The sequence below is a fragment of the Hevea brasiliensis genome, chromosome 1 (genome assembly GCF_030052815.1).
Source record: "Hevea brasiliensis isolate MT/VB/25A 57/8 chromosome 1, ASM3005281v1, whole genome shotgun sequence".
NCBI classification, from domain to species: Eukaryota; Viridiplantae; Streptophyta; class Magnoliopsida; order Malpighiales; family Euphorbiaceae; genus Hevea; species Hevea brasiliensis.
The window spans coordinates 115,325,468-115,348,883 of NC_079493.1; the positions used below are offsets into that span (position 1 = coordinate 115,325,468).

General features: G+C 34.3%; 1 protein-coding gene and 1 non-coding gene across 2 annotated transcripts; one reads left to right on the top strand and one right to left on the bottom strand.

Moving 5' to 3' along the window:
* Positions 1–3,718: 3,718 nt before the first annotated feature.
* Positions 3,719–7,473, bottom strand: LOC131180561 (wall-associated receptor kinase-like 8). Its single transcript, XM_058147909.1, has 3 exons — positions 6,603–7,473; positions 5,358–5,470; positions 3,719–4,942 (listed from the first exon to the last, which is right to left on the bottom strand). The coding sequence occupies exons 1-3, from the start codon at positions 7,471–7,473 to the stop codon at positions 3,719–3,721; spliced, it is 2,208 nt and encodes a 735-aa protein (XP_058003892.1).
* Positions 7,474–23,071: 15,598 nt separating this feature from the next.
* LOC131169843 (small nucleolar RNA R71) lies at positions 23,072–23,179 on the top strand. Its single transcript, XR_009140772.1, has one exon. It is a non-coding gene; the product is annotated as a small nucleolar RNA R71 (small nucleolar RNA).
* The last annotated feature ends 237 nt before the right edge of the window (positions 23,180–23,416 follow it).

Below are 23,416 nucleotides of genomic sequence, written 5' to 3' on the forward strand. Positions count from 1 at the left end.
AACTACAACGAACCTAAAGATTCGTACTCGAAATGGGGCTAATGATATAGCTCCTTTGTACACACACACACACACACATATAACCCAGTAACTCGTGTTTTTGGATAGCCCATGAGTTTAATCATATTTAATAGTTCAGTCATGAGATTCGTTTAGTCGGTTCAACCACTGAAAGACCTACTCAATAAAAGGAAAGAATTTTGATTAAAGATAAGAAATTTTAATAGGATCGTCAAATATAGCAATGCCTATAATTATGCACTATAAATAGAAATATAATCCTATAATTATGTTAGCTAATAATATCCATATAATTACATAGTTAACTTACCAGAACTAATCATTATCTATATTCTATATAAAGAGATCAGATCATCTATGGAGATACGTTCTTTCTCCCTAATCAATTTAATATATCATTCTCTCATATTAACTTTAACTTGAGTGTCAGAAGGTTCTCACTAGGAACACCCTGGTAGATCTCTAACCCATTCGTTATCTATTTTGCAGGTTTATATCTGCAAAGAATTTTTGTGGATCGCAATAGCTACTGTACTGGGTATCTCTGAATTCATTAATATAAATCTATTGCCTCCACTCTTGTCGTATATTCTTGTGAGATTGAAATTAGCAATCTAGGCTCCTTACTCTATCAAAATCCCTCTCTAACTTGAGAACTACCTTCAATGAGTAAATTCAATTAAAACTACTATATAAGGCCTATTGATTTCTTTAGGCACTCTTGAAAATCAAGACAGGAATGAGTAATACAATCAGCCAAAGCTCTCCAACATTTATTATTTGCTTTAATGGGAAATCAAATCGAATTAAGACAAGACTAGTAACCAATTTTGCAACAGTTCTCTTCATTTTTCCCAAACTAGAATATGATTGTTGCTGTAGCTTAAAATTTGCGACCTGCAATGTCTTGAGCTAAATTCAATGAGATGATTGAGATTACTCTACCTTGATAGCTAATAACGGATTATTAATAGTTGTTGCTGATAGCTCACTGTAATTGATATATCTTAAATGTTTAATAAAATTATGTCTTTTTATTAGTTGTGGTTACTGTTATATAAAAAAATGATTAACAATGATATATATCATATTATTTAATTTATTATTAAAATAGACATGTAATTATTAATTTATTATACAACATAATAAAAATATAATTATTTTGTAAGTATATATAAAAATGAACATTTTAATTATCATATTTATAATATTTTATAATTATTTATTATAATTTTAAAATATTTATTGGTACAAAAAATTATTCTAAAGACATTATAATTAATAAATTTTTAAAAACATAATATAATTTAAATAAAAAATCAAATCAGCTATCAACTTATATAAAATAGCTATATCAGCCATCATTGGTGTCAATAAATCAAACACCCACGAAGATTCAACAAGAAAATGAAAATGAGCAAATATCCCAACGAGACAAATCTCACTAGCAAGAGAACAATTCTTACCCCAATAATTCTGCTGAAATCTTCATAAATTCTTCCCCCCTCTTTCGGTTATGGCCCTTCTATTTAAGCTACCAGCTCCTGAATTTTGTTATGCATTTCGAAGATTCATTCCCTCCTTAATACCCTCTTAACAGATTAACTTCTTTGCCAGCATATTTCTAGATCCTTCCTCTACTTGATAGTTTTAGACATGGATCTCCATTTTCTAGACTTCTATCATATTCTCAAAATTTAACTATCTAAGAATATCACTTATAAACTGAAAATACGCAGAAACAGAGTTTGAGCATACTGATTCGAGAAACAGAATGCATCTTTGGGTCCGAAACATCAAATTACCTTAGGAGTCAAACTTCACGTTTTCTTTTCCTAGAGACAGAGAACTTCAAAGGGCCATATTTCAACACGTATCCAAAGGAATACGTGTGGCATGCTGACGTGGGATGTGTGCACAGAGGATGCTCTGCCGGTTCATGGCGGTGGTATCATCCAACAATGGGGTTTTGCGTCGACGAGGACATAACTCATCAAAATTTGGGGACCACGATGGAACATTACTCAACTCATCAAAATTCAACTATTTTGGCGATGAAAAATTTTCTCAATCGATTGCATTTTGAAGCTTAGGACATAGTGAGTTCACCAGTGAGGGGTACTCTCGGTGATGGTTAGCCAAACGATCGCATTGTGTGCTATGGGCGGGCCTAGCGTTGCAGGGTTTGGTGTGTACTTGCCTGGCTGGATGCTGAGCTCGAGCCTGATCCAATTTGTTTTTTTTTTTTTTTAATTTTTCTAAATTTTTAAAATTCATCCAAATTTTGACATCGGAATCTTCTTTTCCAAGCATGAAACGAGAAGTTCATGCTTGATGAATTGACAAATCATAAACTTAAGGACTTCCTATTATTTTAGATCAGTTGGTATTGTGAATAAATTCTTTAATATCATAAAATTAATATTCAATTCGAGTTTAACTGAAGCGTTCGGTTAAAAGTAAGTAAATAAAATAGAAGTGCATATTTATATGTTCGCAGAGAAGTTAATTTTAGTGCAAACCAATTATAGCTAACTTTGTAAAGTCTTTTCCGGTGAAAATTCATCATTGATATCGTCCCTTTTAGAGGATAATTTATATCTTATCACTGTATTCTATTCCATGTAAGTATATAATATGAAATGACAATGTAATAATAAATAAACACATTTATAATTATTTTTTTTAAATTTCATAGTAATTATATAGGATTATAATTTTTAAAAATTCACTTGTTCATATATAATTACTTGTTACAGATTTATCATTTCATATAGATTATCTTTCATAGAATATTCGATATACTCTATATCTTTGAGGGGGAAAAAAAATCCCTGTACCTTTGATGGGAAAAAAAATGTAGGAGTTAAAAACGGAAGAATTGCAAGAAAAGTCATTATTTTTTAGTCAGTACATGCACTCAAGTTTTATTGAAATTTCAACTCTCAACTTTTTTTTTTTTTAAATATATATATATTCAGAAAATAAATATGAGTCTCACTTATTTTATGTGTGAATCTTATCATATATATTATATTATAAATTCAAGATAAACCAAATCTAAATAAAAATTTCCCATACAACAATATATATATATATTATTTAGGTTTTTTTCTTTGTATAATTGGTTCCTACTTGGACTAAAACTCAAGCCCTAGAGATCAACTAAAACTCTTTAGTTATTATTTAGATTCTTTAATTAGCTAGTTTCTTCAACAACTTCCATACAAAAGAGAAAATAAAAGGAAATAGTATAGGACCAGTCTGAGAAACAAAATGAAACATATGCTTTGATAGAAATATACATAGCTCTTTTTTTTTATATATATAATCAAAATTATAATAATAAACAAGGAAAAACTTAGTAAAGACATCGCCAATTAACCCAGACCAATAGGTTTCTCCTTTATATCCGACCAAAGTAATAGCATGCTAAGTAAAAAACCTAGCAAGAAAGATACACTGCGCTACATTGTCGAAAAGAGACAAAAAAAAACCAGAGGCCAAGATGCATACAATCAAGTTCTATAAGTAATCAATATTATTACATATTTTTCAAAGCAAGAACTAATATTATATATTCTAGAGTTTCGTCAACTATCATCTAAACAAGGGAAAAAAGGGAAATACTTAAGTTTTAAACCAGTCTCAGAAACAAAATGAAACATATCATACAATAGAAGTGTAATCTTCTTGTTTACCAAGTTCTGTTAGCAATCGATGGTTCAAAGATATCAATTGTTACAGCTTCAACACTGCTAAAATCACAAGCAACTGAAGTAGGAACATCATCCATCCCCAACATAATTATTTCAGCAGCCTCTTTAGTATTTTCAGTCTCTTTAGTTTTTTGTTGAACATTCAACTTATAACTTGGTGATACTCGAATCCTTTCCAACTCTATTGCAACTTCTTTCATTGAAGGTCGTTTCTTTCCATTCAAATTTAGGCATCTTAGGGCCACATTAGCTACTGCAACAATTTCTTGTTCATGGCAATCCTCCATAATGCGAATATCAACAATGTCAAAAAGTTTGCTCTCTTCCATTAAAAGCATGAAATGTGTGGCAAGACTCATTGTTTCTTGTGAGCTACTTGAACAAATTGGCTTTTGTCCGCTTAAAAGCTCTACCAGAACTACTCCAAAACTATAAACATCACTCTTATCTGTAAATTGGCTAGATTGGAAATACTCTGGATCCAAATAACCAAAAGTGCCATGCACATGAGTTGTCAAATGAGTTTGATCAATAGCAATTGATCTTGAAGTTCCAAAATCTGATACTTTTGCTCGGTGCTTCTCATCTAAGAGTATATTTGTGGATTTAATGTCACGATGGTAAACTGGAATAGAAGCTGCTGAGTGCAAATATGCAAGTGCCCCAGCAATTTCACTAGCAATGCGTACTCTCATTTCCCATGGTAATGAAGACTCCTCATTTTGGTCATGGAGATATTGGAAAAGAGATCCATTAGGTATGAATTCATAGACTAGCAAAGGAACTTCAGTTTCCAAGCAGCATCCCAACAACCTAACAACATTCCTGTGATTGATTTGAGAAAGAATCACAACTTCATTAATAAATTCTTGTAGATTTTCCTCATCAACTAATTTGGACATTTTGACGGCAACAATTCTCCCATCTGCTAGCATTCCCTTGTACACAGTGCCCTGACCTCCTTGACCAAGTATTCTGTTATCATTGAAATGATCAGTGGCTTTTTCCAACTCCTTCGATGTAAATATTTTTGTTTTTTGAACACTACCATCACATGAAGTTAATTGTTGTTGTAACAGCAAGCCACCATTCCTTTTAAAGAACTTTTTTTTGAGTTCGATGTTCCTTCTTTTCTTCATACACTTGCCCAAAGTCCGAGTCCCAAAACCTATTACCAATGTTCCAATAACCCCACCTATGCACTAAACAACTCGCACAAAAAAGAAAAGAAAACATATAAAAATCATTATTTGCTAACTTAACAAAGATCAAAGTAAATAAAAAAGAAAAAAATTTACTTATTCAAAGTACGCATGTAACCTAGAGAAAACGCTAGGCAAACTCATTTATAGATTCTTAAAAGAAAAAATCATTTATAGATTAATTATGATTATATTAGCTCATATTATTTATAAATCAATATTTTTAAAAAATAATTAAATCATATATATTTATTTATAATTATGTTAACATAAAATAATTCCATTAGTTAATTTAAGGATGAAATGATATAGACTAATTAAATTTACTTAAAAAACTTTTTAGAGCATAAAAATGGTAGATAATATTATAGCTTTTTACATGATTAATGATATCATTCGGCAAAAGAAGACTTACCAACAATATAATCCATTTTGGGTTAGCTACACATTTATATGATCCCGAAGTATTTACACATTTTGTTATTCCATGGCAACGACTATGCTTTTGATCTTTGCACTCATCAATATCTAATATAACAAAGTCAAAATGAAAAGAACATGTGAATGAAAAAGAATAGTACCATTCTAGTAATTGATAGATGGATAATAACACATTAATACCGACTAAAAGATTCTAATTAAATTATAAGTGCATTTAATTGAGCAGTTGAATTCTCAAATAAGTCCACTTTTGTATATGAGATTTCAAACTCTAAAATAATCGATGCACATTTTCTATAATAAAAATTTTAAATTTGTTAATGTAATTTTATATATATTTATAAATTTACGATAATAATTATTTTAATTCATTGTTAAGAAGAATCAAATAAAAGTTTATTTGATTTTATAATAATTAATTATGGAAGCACGTGCATTGCACATGTATCAAATAATTTATAATTCGTAAATATTTTTTTTATATAAATAAATAAAATCTAATCATAATAAACTTTAAATTTTTGTGTAAATAAATGAGACTTTATTTTAATTTATTTATTGATAATCTTAAAAACTCATTTTAAAAAATAAATTAATAGTAAAAACTCTTAATTAAATAATTATTTAATACAATTTTAGTGAATAAATTTGTTCACCTTATGACATAATTATTTTCAAATAATTTACAATGAATTTATTATTAATTATAATACTTATAATTATATTGTAAAGATTTATTATTTATAAGTATACAAAAAATTACCTAATGTGATACAAACCATGCTCTTTATCTTGAAATTTGATTAAAAATAATTACAACAAATTATCATAGTTTTAGAATAGTCATAAAATTTGCAACTTTTGATAGACAATGTGAATAAGAAAATTCAATAACAAACTGATTTAGGATCAATCAAGCAAATCTTTGCTAAATTTTTTATTTTTGATATTATTTTCAACCTACTATTAATAATATAAACTAAATAACCAAAAAATGAGAAGAAAAATTTCAATTAAACATTTTGGCTCTGTTAAGTAACATTAACTATTTTAGTAGCTATTAACTATTTTAGTAACTGTCAGTTAGCGATTAGCTATTAGATATTAACTATTAGTGGTTAGCCATTTATATAGCTATTAATTAGTAGCACTCTAGCAGCTCGACAATAAGAAATGAGCACTGTAGCAGTAAAAAAGTAAAACAACACATTAAATTTACCTGTGCATCGAATGTAAGGATTGCCCTCGTACCCATGGTTGCAATAACAACGGAATAGTGCCTCATTAATAAATGTGTGGCAATCAATGGTTTCCGAGTAATCACCATTCCATAGGCTTTCCCTTCGGTTCGAATTGACCATCCATTCTAGCACCATCGGAAAATTGACTTTTGGATCCTTTTCTATCCAGGAATGCCATAATGATCCTGCTAGAAATGCCAGCTTGCAACCATCTGTGCTTTGATTAACATCTATGGCCTGTAAACTTGGATTGAAAACCTGAAGGGATGAAGGTATACTCATCTGACAGCAATCGGTGCCTTTACAGTAATAGTCCGTTATCCAATAATTACTTCTGGAATCCTCTTCTATGAGATTAGGAAGAATTTTTCGCCAATCAACATCCTTCTGGCTAAGACATGTTGACTCACACCCAAAGCGTTGGAGGGGACTATCGGTCATTAAAGCACGGGTGTTGCAACCTACTGCAATGAATACGTTATAGTCGGAAATAAAGAAAGGACTTCCTGTCAAATTGAAAGGCAGATCGGTCTCTCTGCCGGAACAATTGGAGGATATTATTGGACTTTTGACAGTAACTCTGCCGCTAGCATCAATATTGAATACCTCCATTTTGATTCTACTTAGAAGAGCTCTAGGATGCCCATTGACGCTTTTGTTGCACTCAATCTCAAACCATTCGTTAAAATAACACTCCTTCTTACCCATTCCGAACGGGTATGGAATGTTTATATTTCCGCAACGGTCTGTACAGTTAGGCTTTGCAATAGGTAACTTTGCTATTGCCAACTGAATAGTTAGCAATAGTGCGAAGCTGAAACTAGCTTCACAATCTAATTTCACACTCATTTTCGCTTTTTTTTTTTTAAAAAAAAAATTGGTCTTTCTTTTGAGAGCCTTTTGAGTTGAAGAAGCTAAATTATATCTGCCTTTATAGAAATTGGAGACTGGAGAGAAGAATAAAGATTTTTCTTGGCACCTTCTTAAGTTAAAGGGAAAGGACTCGGTCATCTCTAAACAAAAAGAATTATTAATAATAAAAATAAATATTGTGGAAACAAAGTTGATAGAATTTTGAAACGGTGGTAAGAAGAGTCAGCTTTAAGTACGGTGAACCAAAACAGGAAATTGATATGCATTTGCTGAAAGAGACAAAATAACAAAGACTTCCTAGCAAGCATGCGGGGGAGGCAGTTGTGTAATCTAAAGACTATAGCATGTATGCATTTTACGAGTCTTTGGACTATGTATGGTACTAAAAACACATGGAGAAGTTGTGCAACCATATGCAATTTTTTTTTTTTTGCCACTTTTAAATCTCACTTTTCCAATTTTCTTGACAATAATTACGCTGCATGGCTATGACCGTGAGTATGCCTAAGTGAAGCTCTTTGGGGCCTCAGTATTAGAAGGAATTTTAAAATGTAATATTATGGCCATTAATAATGGTGATCTCATGTGAGTACTTTTATATACACTTAATAATTATACCAAATGAATTCTTCAGTTTTAGAGTAGCAACAATATTTAAGGTTTAGACAGTTTGTTTCCAATGATATATATATATATATATATATATATATATATATATATATATATATATATATATATATATATATATATATATATATATATATATAACTAATTAATTTCACTAAAATAAAAAGATTAAATAATAGTATTTTTAAAAATAATGACTAACTAATTAATTTTACTAAAATAGAGAGACTACATATTAGTTTAACTACATTAAAATCGATTGAATATTGAAAATTTGATAAAGTGACTAAAGTGAATAATAAAAATAAAATATAGAAACTAAATAATATATCTTTCAAAATATAATGACTAAATATTTTATTTTATTTAAATAGAAAAACTAAATAATAAATTTTCTTATTAATTTTATATTTACATTAAAAGATAAATATAATGTACTTACGGTATTGGGCAGATCTAAAATTCCAACCGACCATGCATAAAAAACAGAAGGAAATATTAATTTGCAGCGTCATAATCATACATTAAAATTATTGGGTTTTAACAATTTTTTCAAGGTCGACTGCTGATTTTTGAAACCCAGTGCAAATTCCAAATCACTTTCGACCATTGATTTCCCATACCATTCAAATAAGAATCTGGAAAAATCTTTAGTGCCTTATTAATTTATAAAGATATACCAATTCAGCTTTAAAAATATAAAAATTCAATCATTAATTATGACAACATCATAATCAACTTATCTCATATTTGACTGTGTCATAACTAATGGAATATAGTAATGAATGGACCTTATTAATTTATAAAGATATATTCAGTTTTAAAATATAAAATTAATTAATTATTAATTATGAGAAATCACAATGATAAAATTGTTATAATTCACCTAAAAACAAACCTAGAAATCAAAAAGTAAGGAAATTTTCTTTTCGTTGTTAAAAGAACAAGAAAATGAAGAAATTAAAAGAGAAGCCATTATTTCATAATCTGATTCATGCACTCAATTAAGGGGTTTTTGGAATTGTGGTTAGAAGGTAAAAAAAAAAAAAAAAAAACTTATTAATTTTATTGAAAAAACATTATTTTATATGCTTTCGTCTAACTGAATTGAATTATTTTAACAGTTGGGTTTAGCTTATCCCTTTTCACCAATGTGGGATATAAGTTCCATGGATTTTACATACACCACGGTCCAATTATGTTGAAAGGATAGGAATTGCAAAATTTCTTGCTCTCTTTGAGTCTTTCTCGTAGGAGCCTTTGAGATATGGAAATATGCTTTTGCAGAAATTGGAGACTGAGGATTTCTCTTTTCTTCCAAATTATGTTGAAATGATAGGAATTGGTCGTCCGAACGTAAATTTCATGGAAATATCTTGAATTAATTTTACATTCAATGTGCGGAACCCACTTTTCTGGACAGATTTTGGTCAACAAATTAAGTCAATAAAAAATCATTCACTGAATATTAAGTAAATATCAGTATTTAATCAATAAATTCTAATTTAATAATTAATTGTTAAAGGCATTTATAAGATTATGCATGTAACACCCCTAATTTTTAAATTTATTATTTTGTGGGTAAATATTAATATTTTATTTTATTTATATTTTAGGAAATTATTTGAAATTTTTTTGATTTTAGAAATTGGGTTCGATTTTCTAAAAATAGAAAACTTTGATGATTTTTAAAATTTAATTTAAAGACCACATGGCAAAACTAAAAATATATTTGGACTCTACGAATTTTCTAAGTTTTCTAGAAATTTTTTGGAATTTTTGGACCTCGTTTTCGGTCCAAAAGCAGAGTAAAAATTCAAAATTTTGTATCATGAATCGGACCGGCCGAATCGAACCGGATCGGATCGGACCTATCGTATCGGACCGGCCATTTCTTTTCTTCTTCCTCAGCGCGCGCGCCGGACACTCCCTCTTTCTCTCTCATTTTCTCTCTCCTCTCTCCTCCTCTCACCGCCCCACTGCCGCCCCAACCTTCCCAGCTCGCCGGCGCGCTACCCCAGCCCCTCCCCACTGCCGGCAATGCTCCAAGCTGCCGGAAAAGTCGCAAAACCTTCCCTTCGCGCAACTCACTGTTTCGCCTTCCTAGCCAAAATCTGGCCGATTCGGCCACCAATCAGACCTGGTCTTGTGTCAAACCTCATCTACACCTTGAGAGCTTTCCCTAGACATCAAGAATACCAAAATTCATTAAGCGATTTGCCCAATTTTTGTCTGGGAAGTTTTAGCCCATTTCGGCTTTTGGGCTAAATTTCTCACAAACTGTGAACCCCACGAGAAAATCGAGAGTACCAGAATGCTCCACTCGTCGAGAGCTTTGTGGCAATACCAATTTCAAAATTTTCCGACACCGTTTTTCGGTGAGTCCCATGAAACTTCGTAATATTTTTTTGAGCACTAAATGAGCTTAGAAAATTCCATAAAAATTATGTACTAACCCTTGTATTATGGGCTTCGTGTAGGTACCTTCAATTCGAGGAAATTCAACGATTGCCCAAGTCTGTAAATTTCGGGCCGGACAGACAGGCTACCGAAAAAGTCTTGAAATTGGGTCGAGATTTTGACTACCTCACTATTGTCAGACGTCCTAAGCGCATTCCCAGGGTTGGAATCGGCATAGATAAACCTAAACCTTACTTTTTCTTAATTATCTAGTGCTTGAATTGGATTAAAAATTCATAAAATATTCATGGTAGCTTAGAAAATTATAATTCCTTTTGCATTAGCTTAGTAATAATGCTAAGGACCATGGGGTAAAGTTTTAGAATTTTTAGAGCTCATTTGTGTAATTTTTGCAGAAGGGTTAATTATAAGGACTAAACTGAAATTTTTCATATTGTGATTGTTGACTGTTTGGATGGGCCTGATGCATCCCTACCGCAAGTGCACGGGTCGTACAAGTAGTATAGAAAAGATATCGATCCCACGAGGAGTTGTGTTAATGATTGAATTTTTTATATAAAAGTTGACTAAATCGAAGTATTTATGAAATTAAAGTAATGAATTGATGGGTAATGGAGCGTGAAATCTATATGTGCAAAATCAATATTCTATTCAACAATGTATCGCATTAAACTAAAATTGCATCAAATTGAAATAAGCAAGTTCAAATATGGCAATATTGAAAATGGCAAGCAATTAAATTCAATTGAAAATTAACAATGGTAAAAAGGCGATTCCGGAGTTCGGGATTTCATATTCGAGCTATTTTGGGATTTTAAATTGGTTATCCAATCTTATGAAACTTATGGGTTTTAAGGAGATTAATTCTTAAATCCTTTGAATTCTCTTTCGAGTGAGACAAAGAGTGCCTTAATCAAACTAATCCTACTTTCGTGGAGTTAGAATTAATTAAGACCCATTAAGTTCTTTAATTAATCTGTGAATCCTCTTAATCCTTAGCCTATTTCTAGGTCTAAGTTAATTAAGTCCAATTTCTTGATTATCTATCACAAGGCCTTCTCCTTTCGGTGCTTCAACCATGGATTAAGAACATCACTTAATGGGATCCTACACTAAGCATGTCATTAAGCATACAAGAAGTGAATAAAACTTATTAAGACCACAAAATATGGATTACCCAATCAAAATCCACAAAATATCTCAAATATTACAACCCTTACTCCAGAATCAAAAGTAAACTACTCACTATCCATAATGCTTACAAGATATATTGAGTTTAAATGGAAATAAAGCTTTAATCTAGGCTAAGAAATAAGAAATTAAACACTAGAAATGTAGAAAAATGTAAGGAAAGAAAGAAATCTGCAAATCTTGGTTGAAAATGGTGTGGAAGGTGAAAGTGACTCTTCAAATTCTGCTCAGCCCCTCCTTTCCTTTTCTGCTCCCTTGTCCCCCTCTAAAATGGGAAAATGAGACTATTTATAGCATTTTTCTGACATGGAGCCCTAAAATGGTATGTTCTAGGAGGAATTATTTGAGGGAATCTCCTGCCAGCTCATTAATGAACTCTTTATGGGACTGCATAAGTGGACTGCATAAGTTATGCAGTTTTCGGCTGGTTCTGAGTCACTTATGCGAAACTGCATGACTTGGTGCATAGGTTATGCACAATTCCGTGAAGGTGCATAAGGGAGGCGAGAATGTGCATAAGCTATGCAGTCTCCTTATGCACATTTCGGTTGGTTCTGGAACAGTGATCTTTCTCCTTATGCAGATCTGCATAGCTTATGCAGCAAGTTATGCACAGTTTGGTCAATGCATATTTCAGCTTGAAAACCTATTTTTGACATCTTTGGCTGTAGAAGACACTCCTCAATGGCAAAATTCTCTTCAGTCCTTCAAAAACACCATTTTTCCTACAAAACAAAGTAAAAATTACAAATTAATCTAAAATTGACAATTATGAAAAACTAACTAAATAACTAATGAAATTAGCTAAAAGTGACTAATAATCAAACAAAATGGCTATGAATTTAAACCTAAATGATTGTGCAAAATGTATGCATCAAATACCCCCAAACTCAAGCTTTTGCTTGTCCTCAAGCAAACTTTAAAATGATATGCAAAATTTTTAGGGGTGCCTTATCCAAAGAGCTATGAAAATTACCCATTAAAGTAACTAAACACACCTTCAGCCATACCAACAATCCATATACCCATCCTTCAAAATGCAAAGAATTTAATGCTTATCCAAGCTTTCACCGCTTAGCCATCAAGTCAATTATCAATCAAAATCCCCAAACCAACCAATCAAAAGAGAGAGTCATGCTCAAAAGGAATTCTAGGATCATCAATAACCAAAGTGTCTCTATATGGAATGATGGAATTGAATGAATGAATGAATAATTTTCCAATCCCATAGGCAAATTCCCTATTCCCATCTCCACTAATGTAGCAAGTACTATCAAGAGATCAAAGGTCTTTTTAGGGGTGTAATGGGGCCATGGGGTTCAAAATGAGGCTAAGAAGAAAAAGGGGTAAAAAGGCTTCAAAGCATGAGAATATTTTCAATTTTGAAACATAAGGTACACTTCTTGTTTTATTATATTTTTTTCTTTTTCTCCTTTTTTATATATATATGGGAGAGAGAAATATACAATGAGGATTGTCAAGTGCTAGCATAATTTACAAAACACATAAAAATGGAGGGACATTTTGATTCTTTAAACTTGCATTTTGCATTTCCTTTTGATGATTGTCCCTAAAAATGCCACCCCCAAACTCATTTCTTTTAATACTTTGGGTGGATTTCTTTCAATTTGAATGACAATAATGAAAAGTACATATACTAGCACTTTTACAAGATGACAAGCATTTCTTCTCCCTTTTATTGTATATTTTTTTCTTCTTTTTTTTTATTTTATTTTTTTATTTTTTTTTAGAAAGTGTACCTAATATTCAATATTATTCTCATGAAAAGGGTTGGAGTGTTTGGTTCATTGGCTAGGTAGCAATAAGGATTTCAAGAAAAATTAGGGATAAAAAGGCTCAAAGGGGTTTTCAAAGGTCAATTTTAATTAGGAAAAAGGGCCAAAGGTTTAAAATGAGAAGGTTTAAATCAAAGAATGCCTAATCATCTCTCTTTTCAAGTACAAGCTGGTATTTCACCTTGAAAGATTTAGAAAATTTGTTCTAGGATTGGTGAGACATCATTTGACTACTTTATATCCAATAACTCCCTCTAAACACTTCCATCTCCAAATGACTAGTTGGGTGGCTTTTTGGCTAAGAAGATATAGGCAAGGGATAGACACTTCAAAACTTTGCACCTCTTAGGAAACTTTCAATCCACAAACCCAACTAAAGGTAAGTCAAATCACTCTCATAGGCAACTTTTCAATACTCAAGGGATTTGGCAAAAGAATTTAATGCATGATGCATGATTCCTAAAATGAGTAATGCATTAACTAAATGGAGGGAGTCTATTTGTATGCAATGTGTACAATTTCTAAGTGATGTATAATGTGTGTGTAAATGTGTTATGTATATGTATGTATGGATGTATATATAAAATATTTACAATATATGAAAATGAAATGGGATGAGATGTTCCTATACTCAAAATGTGAAAAATGAAGCAAAAATTAAGCAAAAATCAGAATGTGCACCCCCAAACTCAAAATTGGACATTGTCCTCAATGTCTCATGCAATGTGTTATCAAAAGTCAAAGTAAATGGTAATTACCAGGAATTGTAAAGATTAAGAGCAAAAAGAAAGAGTTACCTGGTATGTAGCAAATGAGAATTCAAGATAAAGGGATGCATAAGAAACTGCACAGGTTATGCAGAGTTAAGTGCTGTCCAGAGCATGTGCATAAGTAAGGTGCATAAGCCGTGCGGTGCTGCATAAGAGGCAATATATGTTGCATAGGCTATGCAGGACAGTTGCATAAGGGGAATACAACATGTGCAGTGTATACAAAAGCTGCTGCATGGGAATTGGCAAGGGAAATGTACAACCAACAGTAGAAGTATTGAAATATATACAGAGTATGGGCAAATATGTACAAAAGGGCAATAAGTGTAATGAAAATTAAAGAAGACTAATGTAATAGCTATCCAATAAAACTTCAAGAAAAACAGAATTTAAAAGAAACTAATTCAAAACAAACAAACATAATTTGAAACAAACTATAAATGTTTGAACATATTTACAAAGAAAAGGTCCTACAAGATTGAACAAAAGTAAAACAGAAGCTAATCTATGTCTATTGTTTTGCCTTTGTCCAAGGATGTTGCTAAGGGGCTGGTGGCTGCTGCCGGCTGTCGAAATGATGGTGCTGGAGGAGGTGATGGAGGTGGGGGTGGCATGCCCAAAAAGATCATGAGTTGCTTCACCATTTCCTTGATTCTTTACGCTTGTCCCTGGTTTCCATGACAAGGTCAAATAGTTGATCATGACGATCCTTGAGTGTATCAAGACCAATGTCAAGCTTCCTATCCACAAAGTATATGTCATCACTAAGCCTTTCAAGATAGGTGAATAAGGCTTTAGTGTTGAATGCAGGAGGGGCTATGGATGAGGTAGGTTCAGCTGTAGGAGGAATGGGTGGCAGAGGTCTGGGGTGTCTGAGCGGTGAGGGTGGGGTAGGTGTAGTAGGGTCTTTGTGGGTGATGGGAAAGGTTGGGTTTCGGTTGTGCAATAGGCTCGGTTTACATTGCAGGTGGGCGATATCAAAAAAAGACAAAATGAACCCTGTTTTGGTTAAGTGTGCAGTATCAAAATATAAAGTGTCCACAAGTGCTGGTATTGAGTGCTCTGCAGGATTAAAACCAAAATGCTTGGCTATAACAGTGATGAGGCCACCCAAAACAATGTCACCTATGGATTTGGTGGCAATATGCAGCACATGCTCACAAAAGAAATAACCAGGAGAAACCTTAACTTTGTGAAATGCACACCATAACATAAAGAGTTCAGATTTTCCTACAGCACCAGAACTAGTCCCTCTGCCCAATATTATGCTAGCAATCAGCCTATGAATAAACCTAAGTGCAGGGTCAAGTATTTGGGATGTTTTTGATCTTCCAGCAGAGAAAGTTTGAGGTTGGTTTGTGATGATTCTCCAAAATTGGGCAGCATTCCAAATGCCCTTGTTGGCTACCTCTACTCCAGTATGTGGTACTCTAAATAACCCATCAATAGCAAAACCAAAAATGCTATGAAATTGGTCCAATGACAGCTCTCTATTTTGCCCCAAGCATCTAAATTTCATAATTGGTTTATGGTCTACATCATGCAATTTAAGGGTAGCAGAGAATGAAGAAATAAACTCCAAAACTAGAGTTGGATAAACTATCTCCTGTTTATGCACAAATTCCATCCAACCCATCCCATCAAGATATGCAACTACATTGTCAAATAAACCAAGGGATTGTAGAGAATCGGCAGATATATACCTAGTGGGTTGGACCCTCCTATCCTTGAGTTGCTTAAAAGCTGCCTTTTGAATTGTATCAGGAAGAGGCCAGGGTAGCTTTGATACATGTGAGGCTGCCGAAATTGTCTTTTTGCTGGAAGAGGGTGTAGAGGCTGGAGCTTTTGGCTTTTTGGGTGGCGGTTCCGATAATGGGGTGGGTGGGTCTTTGCGTTTGGACAAAGGAGGGGCAGAGGACATGGGTCGCACAGATTTGGACCGGATTTTACGTTTGTATGTGGTTGGGGGAGGTGGTGGGGTGGTCGCTTGTGGAGGAGAATTGGAAGTGGGAGGTATCGATGACAATGGAGAGACTTCGAGAGGAGAAGCTGGACGAGAGTGGGGAGGTGACTCCATTGCCGATGAAGAAGATGGAAAAGATAATGGGGAAAGAAGAAAATCGAAGAAGAATGAGAATTAGGGCAAATGTAGTGAGAATCGAAATGGAGAAGAAGGCGTGAGGAGGAGTTATGCCGGAATGAGGATTGTGAGAGAAGAAGGGCAGTGAACAGGTTTATCGGGGTGAAGGTGGGAAAGAAAAAGGAAAAAAATTTGATTTAAATGGGTTTTGTGAAAGACTGCATAAGGGGAAAGTGCATGTGCATGGCTTATGCACCAGCTTATGCAAGTGTTGCCTTGTTTTGAAGTTCAGAAAAATATGTCATGCAGAAGTGCATAGGCCATGCACGTTGCTTATGCAGGTCTCGGCAACTTTTGAAAATTGGGAAGTGAAGTCATGCGGGAGTGCATAAGTCATGCACTCCCCTTATGCACCTCTCGGCAGAATTGGTTTTTCAGAAAATCGGGTCATGCAGAAGTGCATAGGTCATGCACTTTGCTCATGCACTCTTCGGCAATTTTTGGAACTTGGGTTGGTGGTCATGCAGATGTGCATAGGCCATGCACGTTGCTTATGCACTCTTCGGTGGGTTTTGAGATTCAGAGTATGAGGTCATGCAGAAGTGCATAAGCTATGCACTCTGCTTATGCAGGTCTCGGCAACTTTGGTTTTTCTGGGTTTCTGGTCATGCAGAAGTGCATAGGCCATGCACTCTGCTTATGCAGCCCTCGGCAGGTTTGAATTTTTGGAGTTTCTGGTCATGCAAAAGTGCATAGGTTATGCACTCTGCTTATGCAGACTTCGGCAGAGAGAGAAAATGCAGAATTTGAAGTTGTGCAATTGTGCATAAGTCATGCACTCACCTTATGCAAGTTTTGACAGATATGAAATTTGACAAAATGAGGTTATGCAGAGTTGCATAAGCTATGCACTCTCCTTATGCACTTGCAATAAAGGTGGAAAATGGCAAGAATTGTGGTTATGCAAGATTGCATAAGCTATGCAGTTGCTTATGCACAATTCAACAAAATTAAGATTGCAATGGAACATGATTTGCAAGTGTAAAAAATACCCTAAAATGAAGAAATATAATTCCATGAAGCATAAACCATGAGAAATTTTCACTAAAAACACATCAATATATACAAAGTGTATCAAAAAGGCATCACACAAGCATGTAAAAAATGGATCCTACATAAAAGACCTTTGAGAACTATGCCATTTTAAGTCAAATTCTGCAAATCAACATTTAGCACATAAAACTCCATAAAATCTGCATGAAGTTGCATCTAACCACAAATGAGAAATGAACTCTTCAAGTTTTGCCAAGAAAATGCAACATTTCTACCTTGTATCCTATAACCCAAATAATGTCAAAACTACAAAGATGACCAACTTACCACCATATTAACATTAAAGGCACATATACTTAAAAGTTACACACCCAACCTCACCAAGAACATAAGCCATCTGCTGCAAACACCCTTTTTGCTGCAGATTTCATTTTTTTATTCTGCATAAACCAGATAGAAGCCTAAGGACAGAATCTATCTGCTGCAGATTGCACTTTGCCTCTGCATAAACCAGATTGCAGCTCCTGCACAGGTTATGCAGCAAAAAACAAATCAGTTCTTTTGATGGACAATATTTTCAAGTTAAGAATCACTTCCTCAACAGTTCACCAGCCTTTCTTCATTGGATTACATCTATAAGGGACAAGATTTAACAATGTCAAAAATTGAATTTGGGGAGATTTAAGATAGAACAAAATCAATGAAAATGAAAGTAAATTAGCAAAAGCAAAATAAAAGGACTTGGGATGCCTCCCAAGAGGGCTACTTTATAGTCCTTAGCTGGACTTTTCATGAATTGCACTGAAAAGAGGTGAGGGATTGGATAGCTTGTAACAGCTTGCTCCCTTTATTGGGTCTCCAGTTATGTAATGCTTCAATCTATGCCCATTGACCTTAAAATTCCCAAATTTTTCACTCCAAATTTCAATTGCTCCATAAGGGAAAACCTTAGAAACTTTATATGGACCAGTCCACCTTGACTTAAGTTTTCCAGGGAACAATTTCAATCTTGAGTTGAACAACAAAACTAAATCACCTTCTTTGAATTCCTTTTTCCTCAGATGCTTATCATGCCAGACTTTAGTTCTTTCTTTGTAAATACGGGCACTTTCATAAGCATCCATCCTTAATTCCTCAAGCTCATTAAGTTGTAACAACCTTTTCTCACCAGCTTGCTTAAGATCAAAATTCAAGGTCTGAATGGCCCAATATGCTCTATGTTCTAGCTCCACAGGTAAATGACAAGACTTACCATACACTAACCTAAAGGGAGTAGTTCCTATAGGGGTTTTGTAGGCAGTCCTATATGCCCATAAAGCATCATCTAGTTTGATAGACCAATCTTTCCGAGAATTGTTCACTGTTTTCTCCAAAATATGCTTGAGCTCTCTGTTAGAAATTTCAACTTGTCCTGAAGTTTGAGGGTGGTATGGTGTAGCTATCTTGTGCACTACACCATACTTCCTCATTAGGCTCTCAAATTGCTTATTACAAAAATGGGAACCCCCATCACTAATTATAGCCCTAGGAGCTCCAAATCTGCTCAAGACAAATTTCTTCAAGAATTTCACTACCACTCTAGCATCATTAGTTGGAGTTGCAATAGCTTCCACCCACTTTGACACATAGTCAACTCCAACTAAGATGTATCTATTACCATAAGAAGCAGGCAATCGCCCTATAAAATCTATACCCCAAACATCAAATAATTCCACTTCAAGAATATTATTTAGGGGCATTTGATCTCTTTTGACAAATTTCCACTCCTTTGACATTTATCACAATCCAAAGACAAATTTCCTCACATCCTTAAAAAGATTTGGCCAAAAGAAACCAGCTTGCAAAATTTTACTAGCTGTTTTAGAGATTCCAAAATGTCCTCCATAATCAGAAGCATGGCAATGATGCAAAATACTCTGTGTCTCCTCTTCAGGAATACACCTCCTTATTAAACCATCACAACATCTCCTGAAGAGTAAAGGATCATCCCATCTATAAAATTTCACTTCATGCAAAAACTTTTTCTTTTGTTGCCATGTCATACCTAGAGGTAAAACTCCACAAGATAGATAATTCACAAAGTCTGCATACCAAGGTAGTTTAGCAACAAGAGAGAAAAGTTGTTCATCCAAGAAAAACTCATCAATAGGGATTTCATCCAATTCTTCACCATCCAATTTCAACCTACTAAGATTATCAGCAACTACATTTTCAGCTCCCTTCTTATCTCTAATCTCCAAATCAAACTCTTGTAACATCAGAATCCACCTAATGAGCCTAGGCTTAGCCTCCTTTTTACGGAGCAAATGCCTGATGGCTGCATGATCTGAAAATATAACCACCTTTGAGTCAATAATGTAAGGTCTGAACTTTTCTAATGCAAAGACAATTGCTAAAAATTCATTTTCAGTTGTTGCATAATTTGTTTGAGCCTCATCCAGTGTTCTACTAGCATAATAAATAGCATAAGCCTTTTTGTCCTTTCTTTGACCAAGAACAGCTCCAATTGCATAGTTGCTAGCATCACACATAATTTCAAAAGGTAGGCTCCAATCAGGTGGTTGCATGATTGGTGCAGTGATAAGAGCTTGCTTCAACCTGCAAAAGGCATCCAAACACTCTTGGTCAAATATAAATGGTGTATCATTACTTAACAAATTAGACAAAGGTTTGGCTATTTTAGAAAAATCCTTGATAAAGCGTCTGTAGAACCCGGCGTGTCCTAGGAAACTTCGAATTCCCTTGACATTGGTAGGAGGGGCTATCTTCTCTATCACTTCGACTTTGGCTTTATCAACCTCTATTCCTCTGTTAGACACCAAATGTCCAAGCACTATCCCTTCCTGAACCATGAAATGACACTTTTCCCAGTTTAACACAAGGTCGAGATTCGCACATCGCTGCAAAATTTTAGAAAGGTTAGCCAAGCATATATCAAATGAAGATCCATAAACAGAGAAATCGTCCATAAAAACCTCCATTATGTCTTCAATGAAATCTGAGAAGATTGCCATCATGCACCTTTGAAAAGTGGCTGGTGCATTACATAACCCAAATGGCATCCTTCTATAAGCAAAGGTTCCATATGGACAAGTAAAAGTGGTTTTCTCTTGATCATTTGGATGGATAGGGATTTGAAAAAAACCTGAATATCCATCTAAATAGCAAAAGTAAGAATGCCTAGCTAGTCTTTCCAACATCTGATCAATGAAGGGAAGTGGAAAATGATCTTTTCTAGTGGCAACATTTAATTTTCTGTAATCTATGCACATTCGCCAACTAGTCACTGTTCTGGTGGGAATTAATTCATTATTTTCATTTTTGACCACTGTCATTCCACCCTTTTTTGGGACAACATGTACTGGGCTCACCCAAGTACTATCTGAGATAAGGTAAATGATCCCTGCATCAAGCAACTTCAAAATTTCCTTTTTAACAACTTCTTTCATATTTGGGTTCAACCTCCTTTGATGTTCAATAAATGGCTTACAATTTTCTTCCAAACTGATTCTATGCATGCAAAAGTGTGGGCTTATTCCCTTAATGTCATCTATGGTGTATCCTAAGACTTTCCTAAATTGCCTCAACACTCTTAACAACTTATCAGCCTCTAAAGTACTCAAGTTTGCATTTACAATTACTGGATAAGTGTTATTAGTGCCAAGAAATTCATACCTGAGCTGAGAAGGAAGTTGCTTAAGTTCTACCTTAGGTGCATCTTCTTCCTTGAATGATGGTTGCTTAAATTCAACTTTTTCCTTTTGTGTGAGTTGAAAAACTGGAGCAGAAATGAATGGTGGACTTCCCTCTAAGTGTTGAGCATATGCAGCTACATGAGGGTTGTCATAGTCTATGCCTCCTCCATGAACCAAACAATTTTCAAGTGGATCTTCTGGATATTTCTTTCTGAAGTGTTCTTCAACCAGCTTATCAATGATATCAACTCTCAAGCAAGTATCAGCTTCAGAATGATGCTTTTTCATAGTGTTATTAATATTGAAAACCAATTGCTCTTCACCAACCCTAAGAGTCAATTTTTCTCCCTTGACATCAATCAATGCTCCTGCTGTAGCCAGGAAAGGCCTTCCCAAGATGATTGGGATATTAAAATCTTCCTCCATGTCTAAGATGACAAAGTCAACAGGTATGTAGAACTTCCCAACCTTTAGAGGCACATTCTCCAAAATCCCTTCAGGATACTTAATTGACCTGTCAGCTAACTGAAGAGAAATGTGGGTTGGTTTAAGATCTCCCATGTTTAGCTTCTCATAAATGGAAAGGGGCATAAGGCTAACACTAGCCCCTAAATCACATAAAGCTTTTGTAGAACATGATTCCCCAATGTGGCATGGAATTGAAAAACTCCCTGGATCCTTGAGCTTTGGAGGAAGTTTCCTTTGGAGGATAGCACTACATTCTTCTGTCAAAGCTACAGTTTCATCATCTTCAAGTTTCCTCTTGTTTGAGAGAATTTCTTTCAAGAATTTTGCATAAGAGGGCATTTGTGAAAGAGCATCAACAAAAGGCACATTTATGTAAAGTTTCTTCAAAACCTCTAAGAACTTCCCAAATTGCTTATCAAGCTTGGCTTTGTGAAATCTTTGTGGAAAGGGAAGTTGTGGCTTGTAGGGTTCAGGAGGTATATATTTCTCTTCCTTCTCTTCAATTTCCTCTTTACATTTTTCTGCACTCTCTTGTTTTTCACTCTCATCAGTTCCTTTCTCATTTTCTCTCTTCTTACCATTTTCACTCTTCTCGTGTTTTTCACTCCCATCATTATTTACAACTCTCCCACTTCTTAAAGTAATAGCTTGACATTGCTCTCTTGGGTTTTCTGGTTGACTTGGCAGTTTTCCAAAAGATTTAGCACTTGAGGAAGATGCTTGTTGTGCAATCTGGTTTTCGGCGATACATTATGTGTTTGCATCTGTTCCAGCCTTGCTTTCATCTCTCTCATCTCCTCATCATGCTTATTTTGGTTAGCAAGAATCTGTTGCAATAAAGCTTCAGTGGTGGAATTTCGTTCTTGCTGTTTTGGTGGAGGGTTCATATTTTTCTGCTGAAAATTAGGCAGTGGTTGCCTATTTTGCTGATATGGAACTTGACTCTGCTGTTGTGGTTGAAAATTCTGATTTTGAACTTGATTTTGCTGATTTCCCCATGAAAAGTTGGGATGATTCCTCCAATTTGGATTGTAAGTTTGAGAGTAAGGATTCCCCATTTGTTTGTTTCCATAATTACCAACATATGCTGCTTGTTCTCCATAATCTACTCCACAGCTGGTAGTTTCCTCTGCATAAGCCACTTGTTGTGAACTTCCAGCTGATGATGTTGAACTAACCAACATACTCAAGTCTTCCATCTTCTTAGCCAAAACATTAGTAAGTGCATCAAATTTTGCATTAATCATGTTGAATGGATCAAGATCATACATTCCAGCAGCTTGCCTCTTTTGAGTTGGAGCTGGTCCTCTTGGACTACTCCAAAGATGAGTATTCTTTGCAATTTTCTCCAATAGCTCATAAGCTTCATCTTCATGCTTAATAATAAATTCTCCTCCTGTTTGAGCATTAATAATTCCTCTGATTGCAGGAGTGACATTTGTGTAAAAATTCTGATTTATCATCCATTTTGGAATGGCATGATGTGGGCATAATCTCTCTAATTCCTTCCATCTCATCCATGACTCATATAGAGTTTCATCCTCTCTTGGTCTGAAAGCTGTCATTTGATTCCTCAACTCTTGAGTTTTTCCAGGTGGAAAATATTGTGCAAGAAATGCATCAGTGAGTTGCTCCCAATTTGTGATGGAGTTGTGAGGTAAAGAGTCAAGCCAATCCAATGCTCTATCTTTCAAAGAGAATGGAAATAGCTTCAATCTTGCTGCATCATTAGACACTCCAGGTTGTTTTTGCATGTCACAGATCATAGTAAACTTTTTCAGATGTGTGTGTGGATTTTCAGAAGGATGACCTCCGAAT

Excerpts from the sequence above, each read along its gene's own strand:
- LOC131180561 (XM_058147909.1), bottom strand. The coding sequence starts at position 7,473 with ATGAGTGTGAAATTAGATTGTGAAGCTAGTTTCAGCTTCGCACTATTG. Across the intron at positions 5,471-6,602 it reads TCCTTACATTCGATGCACAG|ATATTGATGAGTGCAAAGAT; the intron begins GTAAATTTAATG and ends TTGTTATATTAG. Across the intron at positions 4,943-5,357 it reads CAAAATGGATTATATTGTTG|TGCATAGGTGGGGTTATTGG; the intron begins GTAAGTCTTCTT and ends CGAGTTGTTTAG.